The sequence below is a fragment of the Varroa destructor genome, unplaced genomic scaffold (genome assembly GCF_002443255.2).
Source record: "Varroa destructor unplaced genomic scaffold, Vdes_3.0 BEIS01000002.1, whole genome shotgun sequence".
Taxonomy (NCBI): Eukaryota; Metazoa; Arthropoda; class Arachnida; order Mesostigmata; family Varroidae; genus Varroa; species Varroa destructor.
Window position 1 is genome coordinate 52,498,072 of NW_019211455.1, and position 19,477 is coordinate 52,517,548.

The 19,477-nt window shown below is 39.2% G+C and overlaps 4 protein-coding genes across 15 annotated transcripts in view; 2 read left to right on the forward strand and 2 right to left on the reverse strand.

The window, feature by feature from the left end:
* On the reverse strand, positions 1-6,468 carry LOC111243782 (uncharacterized). Of its 4 annotated transcripts, XM_086980687.1 has the most exons (5): positions 6,058-6,467; positions 5,734-5,892; positions 2,791-3,186; positions 1,844-2,000; positions 1-1,379 (listed from the first exon to the last, which is right to left on the reverse strand). In XM_086980687.1, exons 3-5 carry the CDS (start codon positions 3,123-3,125, stop codon positions 1,209-1,211), a joined length of 663 nt encoding a protein of 220 aa, XP_086836813.1. In that variant the 5' UTR covers positions 3,126-3,186; positions 5,734-5,892; positions 6,058-6,467; the 3' UTR covers positions 1-1,208. The 4 variants fall into 4 exon arrangements, with proteins under 4 accessions (XP_086836813.1, XP_086836814.1, XP_022645596.1 ...); XM_086980688.1 differs by lacking the exon at positions 5,734-5,892 and having other exon boundaries at positions 6,058-6,468; XM_022789861.2 differs by lacking the exons at positions 5,734-5,892; positions 6,058-6,467 and adding an exon at positions 4,287-5,036.
* LOC111243779 (neprilysin-2-like) lies at positions 5,369-18,634 on the forward strand. Of its 3 annotated transcripts, none has more exons than XM_086980671.1 (11): positions 5,373-5,720; positions 6,626-6,739; positions 7,260-7,333; positions 7,557-7,919; positions 8,215-8,515; positions 14,463-14,641; positions 15,317-15,433; positions 16,060-16,311; positions 16,776-16,994; positions 17,537-17,743; positions 18,257-18,634. In XM_086980671.1, exons 1-11 carry the CDS (start codon positions 5,597-5,599, stop codon positions 18,458-18,460), a joined length of 2,154 nt encoding a protein of 717 aa, XP_086836797.1. In that variant the 5' UTR covers positions 5,373-5,596; the 3' UTR covers positions 18,461-18,634. The 3 variants fall into 3 exon arrangements, with proteins under 3 accessions (XP_022645588.2, XP_086836797.1, XP_022645589.2); XM_022789854.2 differs by having other exon boundaries at positions 5,376-5,720; positions 18,207-18,337; XM_022789853.2 differs by lacking the exon at positions 6,626-6,739 and having other exon boundaries at positions 5,369-5,720.
* On the forward strand, positions 10,738-14,458 carry LOC147757987 (uncharacterized; the record flags this gene model as incomplete). The annotated part of the gene is made up of 1 exon (XM_086981879.1): positions 10,738-14,458. A coding segment is annotated over exon 1 (1,422 nt), but the record flags the coding sequence as incomplete, so codon positions are not given.
* LOC111243783 (CD82 antigen-like) overlaps positions 15,170-19,477 on the reverse strand; it is a 13,733-nt gene continuing 9,425 nt past the window's right edge. For 3 of the 7 annotated variants that reach the window (XR_015321631.1, XR_015321629.1, XM_086980686.1), the window contains one exon: positions 15,170-16,107. The gene's annotated coding sequence lies outside the window, so the exon portion shown is untranslated. Of the gene's footprint in view, positions 16,108-16,561; positions 16,913-19,477 lie in introns of all 7 variants that reach the window. The other 4 variants (XR_015321632.1, XR_015321628.1, XR_015321633.1 and 1 more) reach the window with 3 other exon arrangements.

The following is a 19,477-nucleotide window of genomic DNA, read 5'->3' on the forward strand; positions in this document are numbered from 1 at the left end:
TTTCATTTATGCTTCTTCTGAGCGCTCATTTTATCCTTTAACGACTTTTTATTTTTTTAACCGCATTGTTTCTCATATAGCAAGCTGATTCAGCGAACGCTAAAAATCAGTAGGTATTCTTCACTTCTTAAATAAATTGCCACGTTTAAAGATTACACGGCTTCATCTAGAACAGTTTAACGAGTTGCAATAGGGCATTTACTATAGCTGGCACATAGATGTTCTTTCTATAGAAGTTCTTCGTGTTGTCGTTTGCGTCAGTGTAACTTCGAAAATCTGCAGAATCTTTGGGTACTTCAGTTGCTTCTTAGATAAAAAAAGGCTTTAGAGTAAACTTTTCAGCAACACCTGGTACGTATATCTTACTCGTAAACAACAAATCGACTGCAATGGAACCTATTGTGTGAGTCTTTTGATACCTTTTTGTACATTAATACAACAAATGTACTATTTTCATGACATGACAGAGAGCCTGAGAGAAAATTTGCACAAAATGTTCCTTTCGCAATCTACCTTTGTGTTGTCTGATATAGTTTACGCTCATCAGCATGTAGGGTATCCTTTGCATCCGCTCTTATGACATGTACAGGCCGTGCCTTTAGAGTATTGCAAGCTGAACGCTGCAATCTTTAACTGTCGCAGAGCTCCTAAGTGCTCAAATCCAAAAGATGGTTGTAGGAATCTTGATCGACGATAGCACTTTTTGTGAGACTTTTTGTGTAACTTTTTATCAATCTACAAAATTGTGGGCGTGTACCGTGCTAAGAGCAGGACTAACTCTGCGACTGCTTTTTTCGTTACCTAGCTGCTGTTCCACTAGTTGCTGTTCACAGTAATGCGTTTCCTTTTCGAAACTGTTAATGCTTTCGAAGGCAGTATCGAAGGTATACAGTTAAATGTAGAACAATATGCGATGATCTTTAAGGAAAGGCTGTTGCCACATGCTTGTAGTAAAACTGCCTGCTGTTGAGGATAACATCAGTGTTATTTTCCTCGCCTTGTTATAAAACACGGTTATTGTGCTTATTAACAACAATGTATCTAACACGTAACGGCGTATGCTCTCGTAATATATTAATTTATCTTAATATGTATTATAAAACAGGATTAAAAATGTGCAGAAAAGTCTTTGCGATTCAGTATTCTTCCAATGCAAAGTTGAGTTATTTCTTCGAGACAGCACATATGGCCGACTGGTATTATTTCGTTTATATTGACCAGTTCAGGGGTGGCAAAGGCTCCATGAAAGTTTTAGTTGACGGGTCAGGCTTTGAAATGTCGGTGAAAATCATGACCAGCAGAACGGCTATTGTCAAAGTCATGAAGCAACCTACATGGGCGATGGCGTACCATGACATCGTACGAATAGGTTTTGGTTGCTGTTGGTTAGGACGGCGGGATCCAAAACAAGACGATCAATTTCATTAATGCCTGTCATACAATGGATTTCGCTTTAGAGTAACATTGCTTCACCTTTTTAAAAGAACGTGTCACCAGTTTGAAACGGATGTTAGACCCTTCTGACTACGCCAGTAGTTCAACTAAATTTGCTTTGTACGCTGTATGGAAAGGAATGGCATACGTCTCAAAGTAGTGAACCTGCCCCATTAATTTCAAGAACCTAGTAAATGAGGTAAACCATGAAATCGACACGAAATTAGACTTTCACTAGTTTTTGGAAGTTTCCACATATGGAATTAGTGACTAATATATATATAACCACGGGACATATATATGTATATGGCTCAATAAAAGTTACTCATCAAATGTATCAAAGCAAAACTACACGTAAAACTAAAAACAATTTTGTAACAAGACGTCTTTGTCTCACGAGGACACTTACAGTTAGCATTTCTTCACTAGGAAAATCTGGATGCTTGAATTCGGCGAGTGGGACAACTGGTAACTCTTTATAAATACGCAGTGGAAGAACTGAAGTCTTTTTCGTGGCAGTGCTGCGCACGTTACCGCCGGCGTCGGCTGTGCCTCTATCCATATATCTATAACAGTTAATATCACAGATGCTATTTCAATATTGCAGTTCTATTCAGAGGTTCTACGGCGTTTTTATTCGCGCTATTTTTCAGTTAGCACAAATAAATAAATCTACCAATATTTATTACAAAATGTCTGTGATCTTACCATCAGTTTTTCGATGTCAATCCCATTATACACTACCTGAATACCCATCATATACAACGAAAAGAAAGGAAGGAAATTGATCATTTGTTCAGTAGTTTAGAGCCAGCAGTGGTTTTTGTATGTTGCAACTTTACCAGTCATTGAATTGTGTTAACATAGCCATCATTATCATTTTTAATATTATACAAGCAAAATGAGTGAAGGACTCTTTATTATTTATCAAATGAAAATATTTTTCATATAGTTACCTCAAATTTAAAGTATCTGATACACAACTCTATTTTTGAAATCATTCAGACAACTACGGTACAAGCAGTAGCGTCATATACATCAGTTTATAGTGTATGAATGTACGGATGTAACAAAAAATCGTTGATCCATCATACTTTCTCAGCAAAACGGCCATGTGAATAGAAGCCGTCTATCGATACCAATCAACTTTAGAAAATTTGCTAGTCATTGCATAAGCGCCAGCAAAATGTCTTGTTAGATAATTTTCTAAATTTCAAACGTCGCGGCATTTCGAACTCGATATTTGTGACACGTAATTGCTGCAAAAAGGCAACTTATTATGATAATCTAAATCTTGTACGAACTCATACGCAAACGGTCCATTGGGCGTCAAAGAGGTTTACTTAATTACTTAACTGTAATGGACTGTTGATTTCAGCTCGTGAGGACATGATATTGATGACTTCGTCCAAATTGATGCGGTTCTTTTGATTGCCTTCTGACGTGGGCGTATTTCCGGGCGTTTGTGACCGTGGCTGTGAGTTCTTTATTGTACCAGAACCGCCTATATCACTACTGGAGTTCTCACTGAGCGAACATTTCATCCTGTTGCTCAGTTGGCGCGGGCTGTTTCGCCTTGGATTTAAACTCGATTCCTGCGATTGAGAGTCTTGTGTCGCTTCCCGATATTGAAGCGAGTCCCGTGGCTGATGTCTTTTAGCTTCGGTTCTATTGGGTTGCTCGGAAACCATTTCGCGCGAGTCAAGTAATCATTATACGCCACGACAGGTGACCATTGACCCGCGATCCCTTCTACATTTTGTTTACATTAGAAAAAAGAAGCTTTGTCAGTTTGTCGCGTATTTCAATGCAAGAATTGCATTGCAACACAGCGTGTTTCCTAAAATTTGTATTGATCTAGGAAAGTGAATTGAAGTACCCACGTTCGGACGCCACCATCGATAGGTGTTAACGATTTGTCTAGTTCGTTTAATCGAGCGTGTCTATCCTAATACGGTACAAGGAAACTACCACTTCGACGCGAGTACATTAAACTCATCATTTCGAAAGCAGGCTATGGCTCAGAATAAAAGATATAATAACGATATCTACTAGAAATAATTGGACAGTAATTATTTCTGATTGAATAAAGGTACTTCCAAGAAACCTTTTGGTCGTAGTCACTGAAAGAGAAAATAGGAACTAAAAGCGGTTTCCAATACTATAGAGTATTGATCATAGGCAGCAGGATCTGATGACATAGTCACTTTAGGATGACATTTTTTTGACTGCAAAATGAATTCGATATATTTAACGATAATTCTGCTTCTGTTGCCATTATAATTACTGTATGGTACTCTCTAGCAGTCCAGCGGTTTGTGTTTTTAGTGTAATATGAAAACTATTTGCTGCCTACGCGCTTCAACGGGCAAACAAAAACAAAAAATTGCAGGTCGTCGAAATAACATTGTTACCGTCAGCTACCTTGCCACTAACTCTTGTTTAAGTATTGGGTGTGCCTAAGATCAACTGGTAACCACTGGTTGTAAAGGATCATACCACCTAAAGCACAAAACCAGGGCAGACAAAGTAGGCCTACCTATTCCAACTATCTCTTTCAGCTAGGTACAGTGAGGCCGTTTGGTAACGAGGTTTTCTAATGATACCGTAACAGCGTTATTGGTTGGACGTCAGCAAAGAGCCTCAACCAATTAATTATCAATTGTGTAGTGCTAGAGAAATATGTTTCGTTTATCTAACCAATGTCTATGAGTGTGATTTTCAAAAATGGAAGCCTACATAGGTGCGTTGCCAGTGAATCGATAACTAATGTGGGCAGGTATTGCCTAACGAACAGGAACTACAAAACCCTAAAGGCATAAATGGATAACTGTAACACAACGAATGCCAACCTGTATATATAGTAAGGACTGCGTCGTAGAGCGACTTCTAACACTTTCGGGTGTCCACTGATGATGTAACTAACATCTAAACGAGTCCATGCAGAGCTTAACGTGGTAGAGCGTGGTTTAATATGCCTCACCAGAGGCAATTACTGCGTTTCAGTACATTTTCCCATCTCTCACACAAAACAACGAATTCTTCCTATAGGCTATAGATTAGCAATACTCGAAAATCTACTACATATTTCACTGTCACATAATTTGTGTGGATCAAGAGGATTATACTTGTCGTTACTCCATGCATCTTTTGTCTCATAATCGTTATAGAATAACTGAAATTATGCTTTGTCTATAAGGCGGTCATCAAAAAGTATCATTAAATATGAATTTCCGTTTAAAGGAGCACACTCATTAGAAAAGCTTGCTCGCTTAATAGGTCGCGCAATACGAAAGCAAAACCACGTTGCAATAATTCAGTAGCGACTTCCATACTTCTAAACAAATCATCTTCACTTCTCACGTTTCGGGCACCAGCAAAAAACATTAGTCATAATTGACTCTCAGTTATCCTTATCCTAGGCACGCCTCGGAACTGCTGTTCCGGCATTGCCTTCAAACGTCTCTGAGGGTAGGATACTCAAGTTAAGGGGACTGGCGACAAACAGAGCTGATATTAGTCCTCAAATTAGAGATGAGAGAAATACAGTATCGTAATAACACACGAAAGTACAGCATGAGCCCTACGACATGTGCGCCATACGACGTTTACCGAAACGCGGCTGCACGAAGTCCGCTTGTTGGTCGACAATCAGCCAACTCGTTCAGTTCGTTCTACCAAACAAAATTCATCTAAAAATCAAAGGATATTGAATGAATACACTGAAATATCTGATTAGACAGACACAGTGAAAGATTAACTATCCTTTTGTATTAGGAAGAATTAATTCATTAAAAAATCAATTAATTCTATTTTTCGTTATGTTCTACAGTACGATTTAAGTCCATCTGTACTGTGCTGCCCTCTATATGAAACAGTGGATCTAGTGACCAGCCAGCTAGTCAGCCGTCAATATCCATCAATGCGTGAATGATTTGCTATATCAACCATAGCATCATCATCGTAGCAACAGTATCATTTTGTCAACGACCGTGAACGAAGTTTGTCGCTCTGTCGACCTTTGTTCTCATCAATTCGACTCTCAGTCAGCCCGGGATCACGCAGTGTAGTCTCGCTGTCACTGGGATAAGTGAAATCAGCGTTGTTTTTCCCCCGAACGTGCCTCAATCTATCGCTGCAGCAATTTTTCATTGACGAAGAAATGATGGCAGGTGGATCCCCGAGTCTTGGTGACAAAGTGGTTGTCGTCACGAACGCATTGTGCCGCTATGAAGGATACTATCATCATGGTGATACAGATGCGCAAACATTTACTCTAAACAATGGTAAGTTACCTACCTATGTATCGATAGCACTCATAGGGCAGTAATCGTTGTTGTTAGTGTATGTTGCATTTCCAGGGCTGATGTCTGATATTATGTTTCTGGCCAGCGGCCACGTGGGTGACGCTTCTTTATTCTGTTTGTCCAGTAATTCCAGAATCTCCACACAAACGTTCTTGTTTATATGAAATTTTGCAGAAATAAATAGCATTATCGAAATCTGTACCAATAACAGTAATGATAATATTCGACCTAGCAGCAGCAACTGTTTTCCAAGTTGCTAGTGACGCTTCAGCTTGGTCAGATACGAATTAAGGAACGAATGTGTTTGATAGATTACCTTTATGAGCTGTGCGCCAAGCAAATCGACGTGCCAACGATACCGCACAAGCACGAGGTACTGTTTGAGCCTTATGCAGATGATTGAATATACGAGCGATACGACATCTGATGCGTACTAATGCAGACAGATAATTAAAGTGCTTGGGATGGTATGTAAGATACCGATCACTAGTGTACAAATATACAGTGCCATCCTGCAATCTTATCTAACGATGTACATATTACAGATTATCCATATGTAGTATACGTCACTAGCGTATGTGTACTGTATATATATGTATGGACTGACCTGTATATTTTTCAATTGTCATTATTATTATTGATAGATTATTAATTAAACTCGTTTCGCCATTCCGAAACAAAAGGCGCAATTTGTTGGGGGAAGCGTCAACCGCCTCACAGGCGGATTCTTTTTGTGCGTCCATTAGGTTGAACATATAATATACGTACGAATATTTTCTGACGAAACTGTTTCGTGAGAAAATTCTTATTCATGTAAAGATAAAGACCTGATGACTATAACTTGAAGCCTGGTTCTGCTATTTGTCTGTACTGCAAAATTTTAGTTCGCTTTTTTGGTACCGAGCACCGTGATACGCCGGCCGCGTACAACGCGTCGCCTCAGGTCTACGAATCGATTGTCATGAAAATGACTGACATCAAGCAGTTCAACACCATTAGTGGGTAAAAATAACCTTTATACGAACTGCCTATTCGGGTACGGATTTGGCTATACCCTTGCTGAGAACGTTTATGCGACTGTTCGTCGCGAGAACTTGCAAATCACTTTTTATTCATTTTTTTTTTCAGTGACTCATTTGTGGCAGCACTTAGAAAAGGGTTGTCTCAAACAAACGGAATAACATAGTCAAAATTCGTGGAGACGATTCCGTTTGTTTCAGTTGTTAGTAAAGGCAACTGTAAATCATAACTGTATTCAACCTACATGTATATTGAATGTAAATTATATTGGTATGTATATTGGGTACAAAACGAATCTGTCTACTAAAATTGAAAACGCGCCGGCTCTATTCCGAGTACGAATCTCAAGATAGCTTTCAGCTAATTCAATTTTATACATACTAAGGGTAACCTAATTTAACGGGCTCTGACAGAACATACATTGTCTTGGTGCTTCACCTGCATAACAATGTGGCGCCGCGTAGATAGATGCAGTCAAATTAACAGATTACATTTCAGAATCTCCTGTATTGGCCGATCCTGCTATTGTAAGCGCTCGTGAACAAAGCGAGGAAGACGAACCCAAATGTGAGGTAAATCTTATCAAAATAGCTTTTAAATTTAACAATTACATATTTTTATACACATGCTGTCTGTTAATTTCATCTAATATAATAGGCGCTAGTATTTGGACATGCAACACGCTCATTACAAGTGATCACTCAGCGAACACTTTCAGATTACAGATCAAGGCATGTTGTAAATGGTTGGGGGTGCCATACCTCACTTGTTGTACTCGACTCTGCAATATTATAGTTTAGTTCGACAGGCCCGAATTTGACTCGTGAGGTCGAGAATTCACTAGATGTATATCAAGGCAGCACTGGTGTGAGGCAGGCACCTCGGGGCCGAATCTTTGTTGACGGCCTTTCAGGTCACACAGAGGGCATGGTCAGGCACAGTGGGTCTCAGAGCGGATCGTACCACTGTGGATCTCTCGGAGGATATGGTATTCAGGAAGGGAACGCTAACAACTTTAATATTGGAGGACGAGCACATCATCAGCGCAACGATTGGCGTTCGATCAATCCGCGTAGTGAAGGATCATTCCCACAGAAACATCCTGGGATGCAACAGCAGCCAGTGGACGATTTCAATTTTGAAAAGGGCATCCAAGAAGTTAGTGTGAGCCAATCCAATTTGTTGTGTAACCGCACCTAACCTATAGTTATGAAGTTATCATTGTTCAGTCATGATTTACTCATGGCGACTAAGTTACCTAAAGTGAAAGAGCGTGCATTTAGTCTCCTTTTCATGTGCACTTATTGTTAATACGAGTGCTATCGTTTGATACGTGTATACAGATCTTTTCAAAGTAAGGCATATTCCACCTTATATCACCTCCGCGAGAAGTTAGACGCGTCAAAATAATTTACTGTAAAAAAATGTTCCATTGATACTGGTATATTTGCAGTTCACTCGATTAAGGTTAAAGAATATCTCCACCGATGACGCTAATATCGAGGAGTGGCAGAACGAGGACGTTGCTAAGGATAAACACCAAAGAATTTCCCATCACACTGAAGGGTACGACAAGGAAAAGAGCTTCTTCGATAACCTAAGTGGATCTACTGACTTTGACTCACCGAGACAACAGCAGAACCGCTTTAGCCGAATGGGTAGCAGTCGATCTGGCGATTTTCAAACCGCCCGTTCCCGAAACCCGAATGTGGAGACGTTCGGTGAAGAGACTGTTAAACAACTCTACGAAATACGTAAATACTCTCCAGATCATAGAAGCTCGATTAGAATTGGCGGCTATAATAGCTGGCAACGTCCAGGAGGATTCTATATCAATCGTCAGGGCCACTTGGGGAACAGAACCAATTTTGCTAGCCGGCGACAGGTTGGTCAGCGTTAGGTATGCACGATTCCTTTAACACTTGTTATTTAGGAGCTATTTTGATCTACTAAAGCACTATGAAGCCTGTGGATTTAACCGGAGGTGATTTTCCTTCAAGTTATTTGCTCAAGGGCCCACTAAAGTCGTGCGTTCTCACAGCGAATCGTGTGTTGTATGATCACTTTCAGTGGTTTGGAGCCAGCGCATATGTATAACATCCGCAGCTGGTCATTTCAAAGCAAGTAAATTGGTGGGTGCTAATTAGAACACAGAACAGCGGAGCGATGGGCCGTCTACCTGAAACAACAAGCCGATCTTAATAAGAGACTGCTAGCTGAGATGTCGAACAGTAATGAATTACTATTGAAGTAATCGCTTATTTAGGGAAAGAGTTGCTTGATAGTGGTAGCCTCTGATCCCTCGATTAATGTAAAAGCCTGGTCAGTACTCCAAGAGCAAGGCAAGAGATAGATTGTAACGCTCAAGCATTTGGGGTCGCACCGGGTCTAGTATTGAAAGCCATTTCCGATTGTGATCTTGCGTGGATAGCCAGACCTGATCCATCGAGAAGAGTGTAATTTTTCATTTACGTTTTCCTCTCCAAGAAACAGTACGTTCTACGCCAAAGTCGGAGAACTCACCGTAGCAGTAGTAGGCGTTTTGTTTCATATACAGAAATAATGAAAATACAATAAACTGATTAATTTCTTTTAAAAAAAATTATGATCCCAGTTTAGTTTTCCGTTCAGCGTCCGAGTGTGCGTGCTATCTTTTTACTGCATGCAAGCGCAGGACAAATTTGGTAGGTCAAGTGTTAATGGTCACTCTATGCTTAGTTTAATAATAATAATATAATTATGTGTGTGTACAGGTTAAAATGTGACATTTGGTTTTGAAAACTTACCACAAGGTACTCCGGTGATAGTCTTTTTCAGCAATCCTGTGGTAGTCTCGTTTAGCGATCTGCTGTGCTGCGGTATATTCGTGAACTTTAAGGACAAAAGCACATTTTTTTTTGTGTGCAAAAAATGTGTATATTATTCCGTATTTGGTTGAATATTGACTAATGCAACGTTCGTCTATACTGATTGCCACTTAAATTTGGGACTCAATAATTATTTTCTTATGGGAGCGGTGCATCAAGCCATTTCAACGCGATCTAAATCGTTACATACAAAAAATTCAGGAGTTAGCTCAAGAATTTCAATAATGCGAAGGATCAAGGCAAGAAGGTCTCAAAAAAATATCATTCTACTTTTAGGAGTAGCCGTTTATTCCTATACCATAAATACAGAAATATAGTTTGCATGCAATCTTCACAAATATTCGGTTTAAAATCTATTATAAACCTATATTATATATATATATTATAAATATATATTATATATATATATATTATAAATCTATTATTTAAACCCTATTATAAATCTTCCGGTTCGCCTCATAATCTTACTCTAATGTTTCGGAAGTCATATGGAGTCTGCCAATAACTGAGACCGTCGGTTTCGAGACATTAATTTTCTTAATGGAGTATGTTCTCCGCCATGGCTACGAATTAGTTACTCTTGCAACGAGATTTTCACCAGTTTAACAGTGGTACCAGTTTTAAATGAATGCATTTATCATATCGCAAGCAGCCAGTTGAGAACGGTCTTACTTTTAACCTACCAAGCCTAAATAATAGTATCTTTCACTCTATTGATTTAATGTTTTGTGCGACTGTAATCATATAGTGACTCTAAAATAAAATTCATAAATTCTACGAAAACCGATTCAGTTGCCATTGCTTGAAGCACAAACTGCTGCTTCGAAATGTATGGCTTATTCTTTAGAATCACTATTCCATGTACAGCAAGCACAGCGTTGCCTAAAATGATCATAGCTAGCTTCGGTGGCTATGCGTAATCTTAGATAGATGTAACATAGATGAAGATAACTAGTCTCCATCGGGGTGATTGCAGGTTTGCGGTAATGATCGTATTTGGACGTGTTCATCACCAACTCACTGCAGTGAATTCCTATTTCTAACATTGTTTTAACCGTACGTCACCTGCCCGAAGGCCAGTCACGATACTCAAGTGCCGATGGTAAACGGGCAACTTACATTGTTTTTATTTACGCGAAAAAAAGTTAGCAGTATATTATATATAATGTATAATAATGTAATATTGAAAAGAGTAGAGAACGTCCAAATTAGTTAAACGGGATAAAATCTTAGCCCCTAATCTGCCAAATTATATCATCTAACGAAAAGCTTCATTAGGAGGTAACACAAAGCGGCTCCCCTGGGTAAAACATGGTGTGTCACGAATTGTTATACGCTCAAATACAGCTGTTTCAGCTGCCTACAGCTCCTAAAAGTTTCGACTAAGCAGATTAAAGAAAAATAGTTATTTGTTCTAGAGTCTTCTAGTCTATTTTTTTTTTCTATATTTTGTAGCCTAAATAACCTTAAGCACGTGGGGAGCGAATGTTTAGATTAATGCAAACAACGACAATGGAACGTTGTTGGAAATCTATTGAATTTCGATAATATTTTAAGCGTAATTTTTTTTTAGTTGAGTAGCATCACTTTAAGAATTTTAAGAAAGAATAAAAAGAGAAAAAGAAAAGTAAAAAAGAAAAGAAAATTAAAAATAAGGCATGATTCTTAAAATTATACCTAGAAGAATCAGAGGAACTAGCGTCTTCGGAGAGAACGTAAGCAACGTTTTAGGTATACACTCAGAGCAGGCGATGCATTAGTATTCAAGTGGATCTTTAATTTATACAAATATTGATGAAGATCTTTAACCGCTTCCTTACATACGTAGGTCCAGTTGTATATGTACATCTGTACTTGGATTGCCTGCGGGTTAAATCGGGCGTCAGCATTATTGGCAGTGCCCTTCGTTGGTTACATAAACATTAGAGCGGGCAACACTTGTCACTCATCTACGAAGTGTTTGATTAGCAGTTACGCAGACATTTGTGATCGGCTGAATCTTGTCAATGGAATTGTTGCTGCCACGTGAACTGCGCAGTGGCAACGATATCTATGCTTCAGTGAAAAAAAATGTTTATATTACAAATGGATAGTGTAACGACGGTTACACAAAACGTAGAACGGTGTATACTGATATTGTGCAAAACGCGAAGCAGTATTAGGAAGTCTTTAAAACCATTACGAACTCATTTGCAATCAGATTCGAGATGTTGAACCCGATCCTGTTCTTTCACAAAATCACAAATTGATGTTTGATACATATGACATCACAGATAGATGTTTTGGGATTTAACCACGAAGTGAGTGAAATTAAATAGAACTTCACTTTAGTACTTATATTGTCCTCAGAGGCATTGTAGTGTTACAACAAATACCAGATGTGAGTTCCGAGTTACATTCGTATTATTATAATGACGTCGACAACAAAAAACGTTGTGGGTCGTTACAGTTTCCTCCTCCTGGTGAGGCCTGCGCGTAGAATGGAGTACGTTCCGTAAATACTTTGTACCTAGAAAATTTTTTTCTATAAAATATAATTCTTTATAAACTGAGGCTATCAACTTCGTTCTCATTTTTCCCGTATAAACGATCGGAGCGCACTGCTGGTTACAATCACCAAAGCATCTATCAGCATCATCTGCGCTTATATGTAATTAATTGTAAAAATATATTATATATATATATATATATATATATATATATATATATATATATATATGTATAATAATGTAATATTGAAAAGAGTAGAGAACGTTCAAATTAGTTAAACGGGATAAAATCTTAGCCCCTAATCCTAACAGCTATATATATATATATATATATATATAGCTGTAAGAATTGCCAAACTGTTTTGTGGAAAAGCCATAAGTCGTATCTATTAGGGAATAATTTGCCGCTATGCGAAGTTACTGCTCTTTTAAATATAATTAGCTTTTTACCCTATACAGATAAAATAAAGTGTGCTTAATGTGTGCGAAGCGAACCCTGTAAGGAGTACTCTAATATTTATAAATCAAGCTTAATCCAATCTAGCATACACGATGCTGTAATCATAAATCATTCAATACAATACGATCGTGCCACTGCTCGCCTCTCTAGAATCTTCAATTTGCACCCCCCCCCCCCCCTCCTTCAAACCTTAGTGGACAACAAAGTGCTTCATTCGAAGTAAGTGACCTCAGTCATTGGCGTAACGCTAGTTAGTAGACAACGCAGCCCTCAGCGATCAACACGCTGTCGGCAATTCCAACGCATTTAACTAGTACAACAGATCTCGTCAGCTTTCGACGCTGCAAGACAAAAGTAAACGGTAAGGTTCACCAGTGACTGAGCACCGATATACACACGACTCCAGTAAAAATTACCGACTATAGCAACCGACTAGAGTGCGTGACGACAGCGGTGATAATGTCCTCGAATCGTCCCATTAATGCGAATACTCCCACAGAAAACAGCGGTGGCAGTGAAGGACAAACCTCCATTGAGAATAGCGGTGGCAATAAAGAACAAACCTCCGCTGAGAATAGCGGTGACAGTGCAGGACATACTGTGACTGAAGGCAGTGAAGGAGAAGTCTCATTTGTGCCTCCTGATAGAAAAAGCATAAGGTTTCAGCGATACTGTCGTTGGTACTGGCTGGCTCCAATGGCACTCTCGCTATTAATTGCCGTGTTTTTGGTTACCGTGCTCGTGCTAAACCACTCAAGTTCCAGTAAATCTCAAGCAGAAGAGAATCATCCCGACGTCAATTTAGAGCTGATATCAACACAATCGCCGGCCAATGTATCCACGCGACCTGCTTTTAATATCAGTATATGCAAGACTCCTCTGTGTGAAGTTCTTGGACAGGCATATGTCAAGTCGATTAATAACGACGTTGATCCTTGCGAAGATTTCTATGGGTTCACGTGCGGTGGCCTACAAAAGGACTACGATCTGAAAAAAATCTTCATGGATCATAGGGCGCTTAAAGATCTTTTTCTACTCCACGCTGCCATGAAGGAAATCGGATATAATTATCTGCATGATATTTATAACGCGTCACTAGATTCGACGCGAAAGAGAAAGCTGACCGCTTCAGACAAGCAAATTTCCACACTTTACGGGAGTTGCCTTGCAAGGAATTCTGATACACAGGTGGCAGAGGCGATACGTAAGGTAAAAGCACTGTTTGTTGACTGTCGACTAAACTGGTTCGCTGACGCTGGTCGGAGAAGGAATTTTATTAGGAGTCGGCAGAGGTCCGACTTAGATAGCCCGCTGCTATATTCGCTGGGACGATTATCACTTCATTGGGGACTTTCGGTACCTTGGCTAAGCTTTCACTCAGCACACCCAACCGGGAGGAATATTGCGAAGAACATGTTGGAAGTAAAACAAATGGTTAACCCTACTAAAGTTATAATAGAGGACAGGAAAAGCCGCATAAATTTACATGATATACCTAGAAACTACTGGGTTAGAAACGTTAAGGATGCCCTACAAAAAATTAGGTCCTGCCTATTGAACGGCAAAAATGAACACTTTCTTAAAACATTTCAACAAGGACCCGAGTATAAATTAATGTTAACAAAGACAACAATTATGCTTGAATCGTGGGGTGAAACCGTAAGCCCCAGGCGGCTGTCGAACCTTATACTGCATCAAATGCTAGGCGAACGTTGCCTTTCAAACTTTAGTAGTACAATTGTTTTAGCTGTCGCAGGCAAGATTGAAGATTTCGAGCGAGTAACAGGAGTCAGCTTGGCTGCCCTCGTCAATAGGCAACTAGCCGGTGTCATTGTAATATCGAATAAAGACGAAGTAATTATGAATGATGTGATTGGAATTGCAGTTGCGTTGGATTTGGTCCAGAGGCCATCCGGCAACGAACAGATTATCGAAGACTATATTGTGATGTGGCTAGTGAAAAAACTTGCACCATTTGTTGGGGGAGCTGTTACGAAAGCAGCTTGCCTTGTAGACAAATATAAGGAGTGTTACATTGACAATGTGTCGTACTGTGAAAGAAAGGTAGGGTATGTCGATTGTTTTTTGTCTTTTTCAAAACGTTATTTTTATAAATCCTATCATCGAATAGCACCTATTCGATTGTCCGTTCGATTAAATAGCGACACGTAACCAGACGAGGGTCCAATGATATGATAGACAGATGGTTATATCAAAACGATCCGGTCAATTATGTACCAATAGGATCCGCGTTATGCAATATAGGCTATATGATAGGCTTCCCATGTGACCTTAAATTCGTCGCTAAGAAATGAAGGAACTCTATTTGCTCTAAAGCAACAAGGCCGTAGTATTTCCTGAGGTTTTCCCTAAACTATGATAACTTTAGACAAATGTGAACTATGTGAACTTCAGTTTCTAAAAATAGCTTGTCTTTAGAAGCTGAAATTTTTTTTACAAACCTATTAGGATGTTTTTTGTTCACCCATTTTTAAATAAAACTATATACTCACGCTTTTTAAGTTTACTAGGATCCAACAGCAGTATTTTAAACTTTAGTAATACTGGTGAACACGAATTATGTGAGGCTGATAACAGCTGGCAACAATATGTAAATTAATTTTATTAGTAATTATTACTATTTTAGGTATTATTATTATTAGACAATTGTTTAAATCCAATGTACAAAACAACGTAATATTGAAGGCTTGTTTGACTACTTGCTGGCTGTCACTATAGGCGTATGAATATTTGCCTCTGTCAGGGGCAGCTTTAATCGGACGCCATGTCATAAGCGCATTCGGGATCGCTGAACTGCTCGCCATCGCAAATCTCATCAAGACTGCCATCGCAGAGGTGTGTGCCTTATTCTAGATGCAAATCCGCGTATAGGTGTGCTTAGTTTTGTGCTGGGAGCCAGTCTTCCAAAGTAACATCTAACGACTTGAATACCAAACTTAAACACGAAAAACATTTTGTTCATGAACAGGGCAGCGCAGTAACACAAGTACTGTCGTTTCCACTAACGAAATGAGTTTTGTACAAGATGTACTAGTCGTTAAAAGCTATGTATGAACACGCTCCGAGTAATGTTCTACTGTTGTACACACGAAAATGTTTAGGGTCTTAATATACTTTGCAGTAATCGGTAGTAACTACAGCCGATGCTTGTACGTTTGTTGACGAACTTCCAATTCGTTCAACTAAGATTCAAGGTTTAAGTTCTTCATGGGCTAGGCCGTAGCCGCGAAATTTGGACAAGTGCATGATCTGGGGTATTCAGGGACATACCAACGATTCGATAATAGATAGATCGGCTCGAGGCTTTCCTAGGCAAAGGTTAGGCGGGTGTAGACAGATGTGAGAAAAATTAAGATACGTTATGAATCCACAAATTCGGTCGATCCCACCAACTCTCACTACGATAATGATCATCTCTCGTAAAGACGCTGTCAGCTTGTACGATACCGTTGATTTGAAAGATCCTTGTGAATCTCGGCTGGATGGACGAGGCGACGAAGCAGATCGCTCTGAAAAAAATCAACAATACGTTAGCGTACGTCGGATATCCGGGATTTTTCAACGAAAGCAACTACCAAGAAACCGCGGCTCAGATTGGTGGCAATTTCCTCGGAAATATACTTAACATCAAATCGGCTAAGGTAGCCTCGAGGCTAATATATTTCAGTTCGTCCAGTAATCGCGAGCAGACGACGTGGCAGAAGGCGCAGTCGGTAAGAGCCTTGTTTAATAATTTTCGTACTTTACTCCAGTTGCCAATATAATAAATAAGTCATGCATGTTAGTGTGTGCCAAAAAAAAATGCCACAGCACTTCCACTGAAAGAACAGAGGTAGCTTTTCAGCGTTCTACTAGAATCTAGATCGTTAATTTGTAACATAACTTAAGAACTAATTTTTATGTATTTTCATTTTAATTTAATCAAATCTCTAATCTAAAAACAATTTTGACATTTTACAATACCAGCAATGAATGGCGAAAAATAGGTTGTCCTTTTGTCGAACTCCCGATATTCGTAACTCATATCGAAGCGATGCTTAAAACCCTTGGTTCATACCTGCGATCATATACAACTGACCTGCTACTAATCGATCATTTGTCAATTCTACTTGTGTGGCTTTGCGCGACCACGCGTATTGACTTCTGTGTGTGGGTTTCGTGATGGAGACGAGTCTAGGATATCAATGCAGCATATGAATCCGAACTGGACGGCGTGTTGCTGCCAGGTGGTCTGGGGCTGTACAATTATGTTGAAGGTGCCCCAGTGTGGATCAACCTCGCTTCGTCCCCCGTAGGACACGAAATCTTTCGCATCTTCGATGACAGTGGAAGCGAATTTGATAAAAAAGGAGGAAAGAGCAAATGGTGGTCAGAACAGACGAGGCAGAATTTTGAGGTACGCGAAATAACAACATAAGTTATCCAGTATTACGAAGCGTGTTAAGAGGAAAAGTGCATTCCTTCATTTTAGCAGCGCGAAGAGCGGTCTTCCTTTATTTGATTTTTACTCGATTCTTAGAGTAGACCGGTTTTTCTGTCACAACTAGACGTCAGTAGCTCTTTTTTTTTTGTCTAATAGATGTCGTGCACAGAATTTGTCATTGTATTCTTCGATCGTCAGTGACAGTCAAGCACTGCCACCTCTCCCTTGGCACGCTATTGTGACTCTGGCTCGTTGTAAAAAATGTAGAAGTTTCCACACTATTAGTTATTGCTAACATCGAATACGAAATCCGCGAAATCCTAAAACCTCAGGAACGCTTTCGATTAACTGGACTAGGTACATGAACAATGCGCGAATACTGCAAATGAAAGACTGCTATGTTGAAAATCAACTTCAGTGATTAAAGATAACATTTCGCAGTTAAGAACGTTGCAGATAGCTTAGCAGACTTAATCTCGATAGTAGTAAATGCTTTGTTTCTATGTTAACTTTAGAAATCGACGACCTGCCTTATGAATCAGTACAGCGTTGATGTTCCGCTCCACACAAATGAAACATCTAACGGCACTGTCTTATTAAATGAAAATTTTGCCGATAATGGAGGGCTGCGCGCACTGTTTCACGCATTTCAACTGTATCTTTACACAAGCGGCGGATATGTGGAGATCCTTCCGCACATGGAACAATATACACCAGAGCAGGTAATTAAACGTAAATTACCTGCTTAATTAAATAAAGTTGTTAATTATTATTGTTAAATATAAAAAAAAGTTGTAGTGAGTGACAATATCCGTTTCGTGTTCACGTGAAAGGCAGGATCTGCCCGTTGGCGATATTTTTTTTATGACGTTATTACATTGTAAGATTTGAACAGAAATTTTTTGAGTGGGTTTCTAGGCGTTTGAGATGTCTAAGAAACTTGTATGCGCCAAAAATCAGATAGACGTTTACAAATAGTAATTGCTAGTATTCATAATGCTGAAATAAATTTGCGCTCTTCATATAAAAAATTAAGCTTCGAACTCTCGAATGAAATTCTTTATATAAACTCATTAAAAAAACACGAAAAGAAGCCAAGAATGATACTTGTATTAAATACCGCTTTTCGTATAATTATAATTCCAGCTTCTAATAATACCGCTCTTCGTATAATTATAATTCCAGCTTCTAATTAGTGCTTAATCTAAACTGAAACACATCTGTACTCTGAGCAGTTCTTCTTCATTGCGTGGGCTTATAAGCGATGTCACGCCTCCGCACCCGATCAGGCCATGGATACATCTCATGAGCAAATTGACGGCTATGCAAAACAACGTGTTAATATCCCGCTTAAAAACTTTGCCAGATTCGGAAAGGCATTCGAATGCCGAGTAGGTTCACTTATGAGACCTAGCAATTCTGAGTGCGCGTTATGGTGAAACGTCATATTCTCCTTGACGTTTCACCAGTCAAGGGGAATATACAAGGAAGCAGCACAAAGCTTATCTATGCAGCTCTGTATGCACGTTGTAGGTGTGAAATCAAAGAATCGTTAAGCTTAATTTTACGGAATACAATAGATACTAATAAATGTAAAAATGAATCTATTACGATCGCTTCCGTCTTTCTCTTCCCGTGTGCGTCGAATAATCTCAGAACTATTAAGCAATGAAACGCCACCACAATAGTATGTATTACTTCTTACTAAACATAGTCTATATTGAAATGTTTGTAAACCTATTTGTTGTTAGATTGTGTGGACGATTCTTAATCTCCAGGAAGATTACTCACTACTTACTTTCATCCCACTAACGTTTTCCTAAAACCACATTTTACTGTTCCTTCATAAATGCCTGCTTCTAGTAGGTGTCTCGCAATTGAATCCTTTAAGAACACGAAGATCACTACATTATAGTTATTAGTAGCAATGTTCCTCCCGTCTGATATCCTATTCTGATTCTAGCCATCCTTTATTATAGTTTCACTGTTCAGATCTGCTCCGGTGTTTCGGAAGCGAAAAGTATCGGTGCTGTCCATGTACTATACATATGCCGTGAAGCCTAGCCCACATGGTCCAAAGAGGCAGAAATTTATGTAACGTAAAGATAACGCTAGAAACGTGAGGCCGAGAATCCTTATTCCCTTGGACAAGGATGTAGTATATATTTGATTATTTCACGAGAAGTAGTAATTGTCGAAAGACAAAGCCTGAATAAATGGCATTAGAAAACTTGACATGTACTCTCAATTCGAACCAAATTTCTGGTGGCTGTTATTAGTGTTAGTTTATTGTTATTGTTCTTGAATAGTTGAGACTTGATTGGCTGGCAGTCGGCCGATAAAGACAGTGGGATCGCTCCCAAGGCTGTTCGGGAATGACCATTGAATGGTATTAGCTAGCGTATGCCAGCTCTTAGTTCTTTCATCGCCATCAGACCTATACAATTGGAGTATCA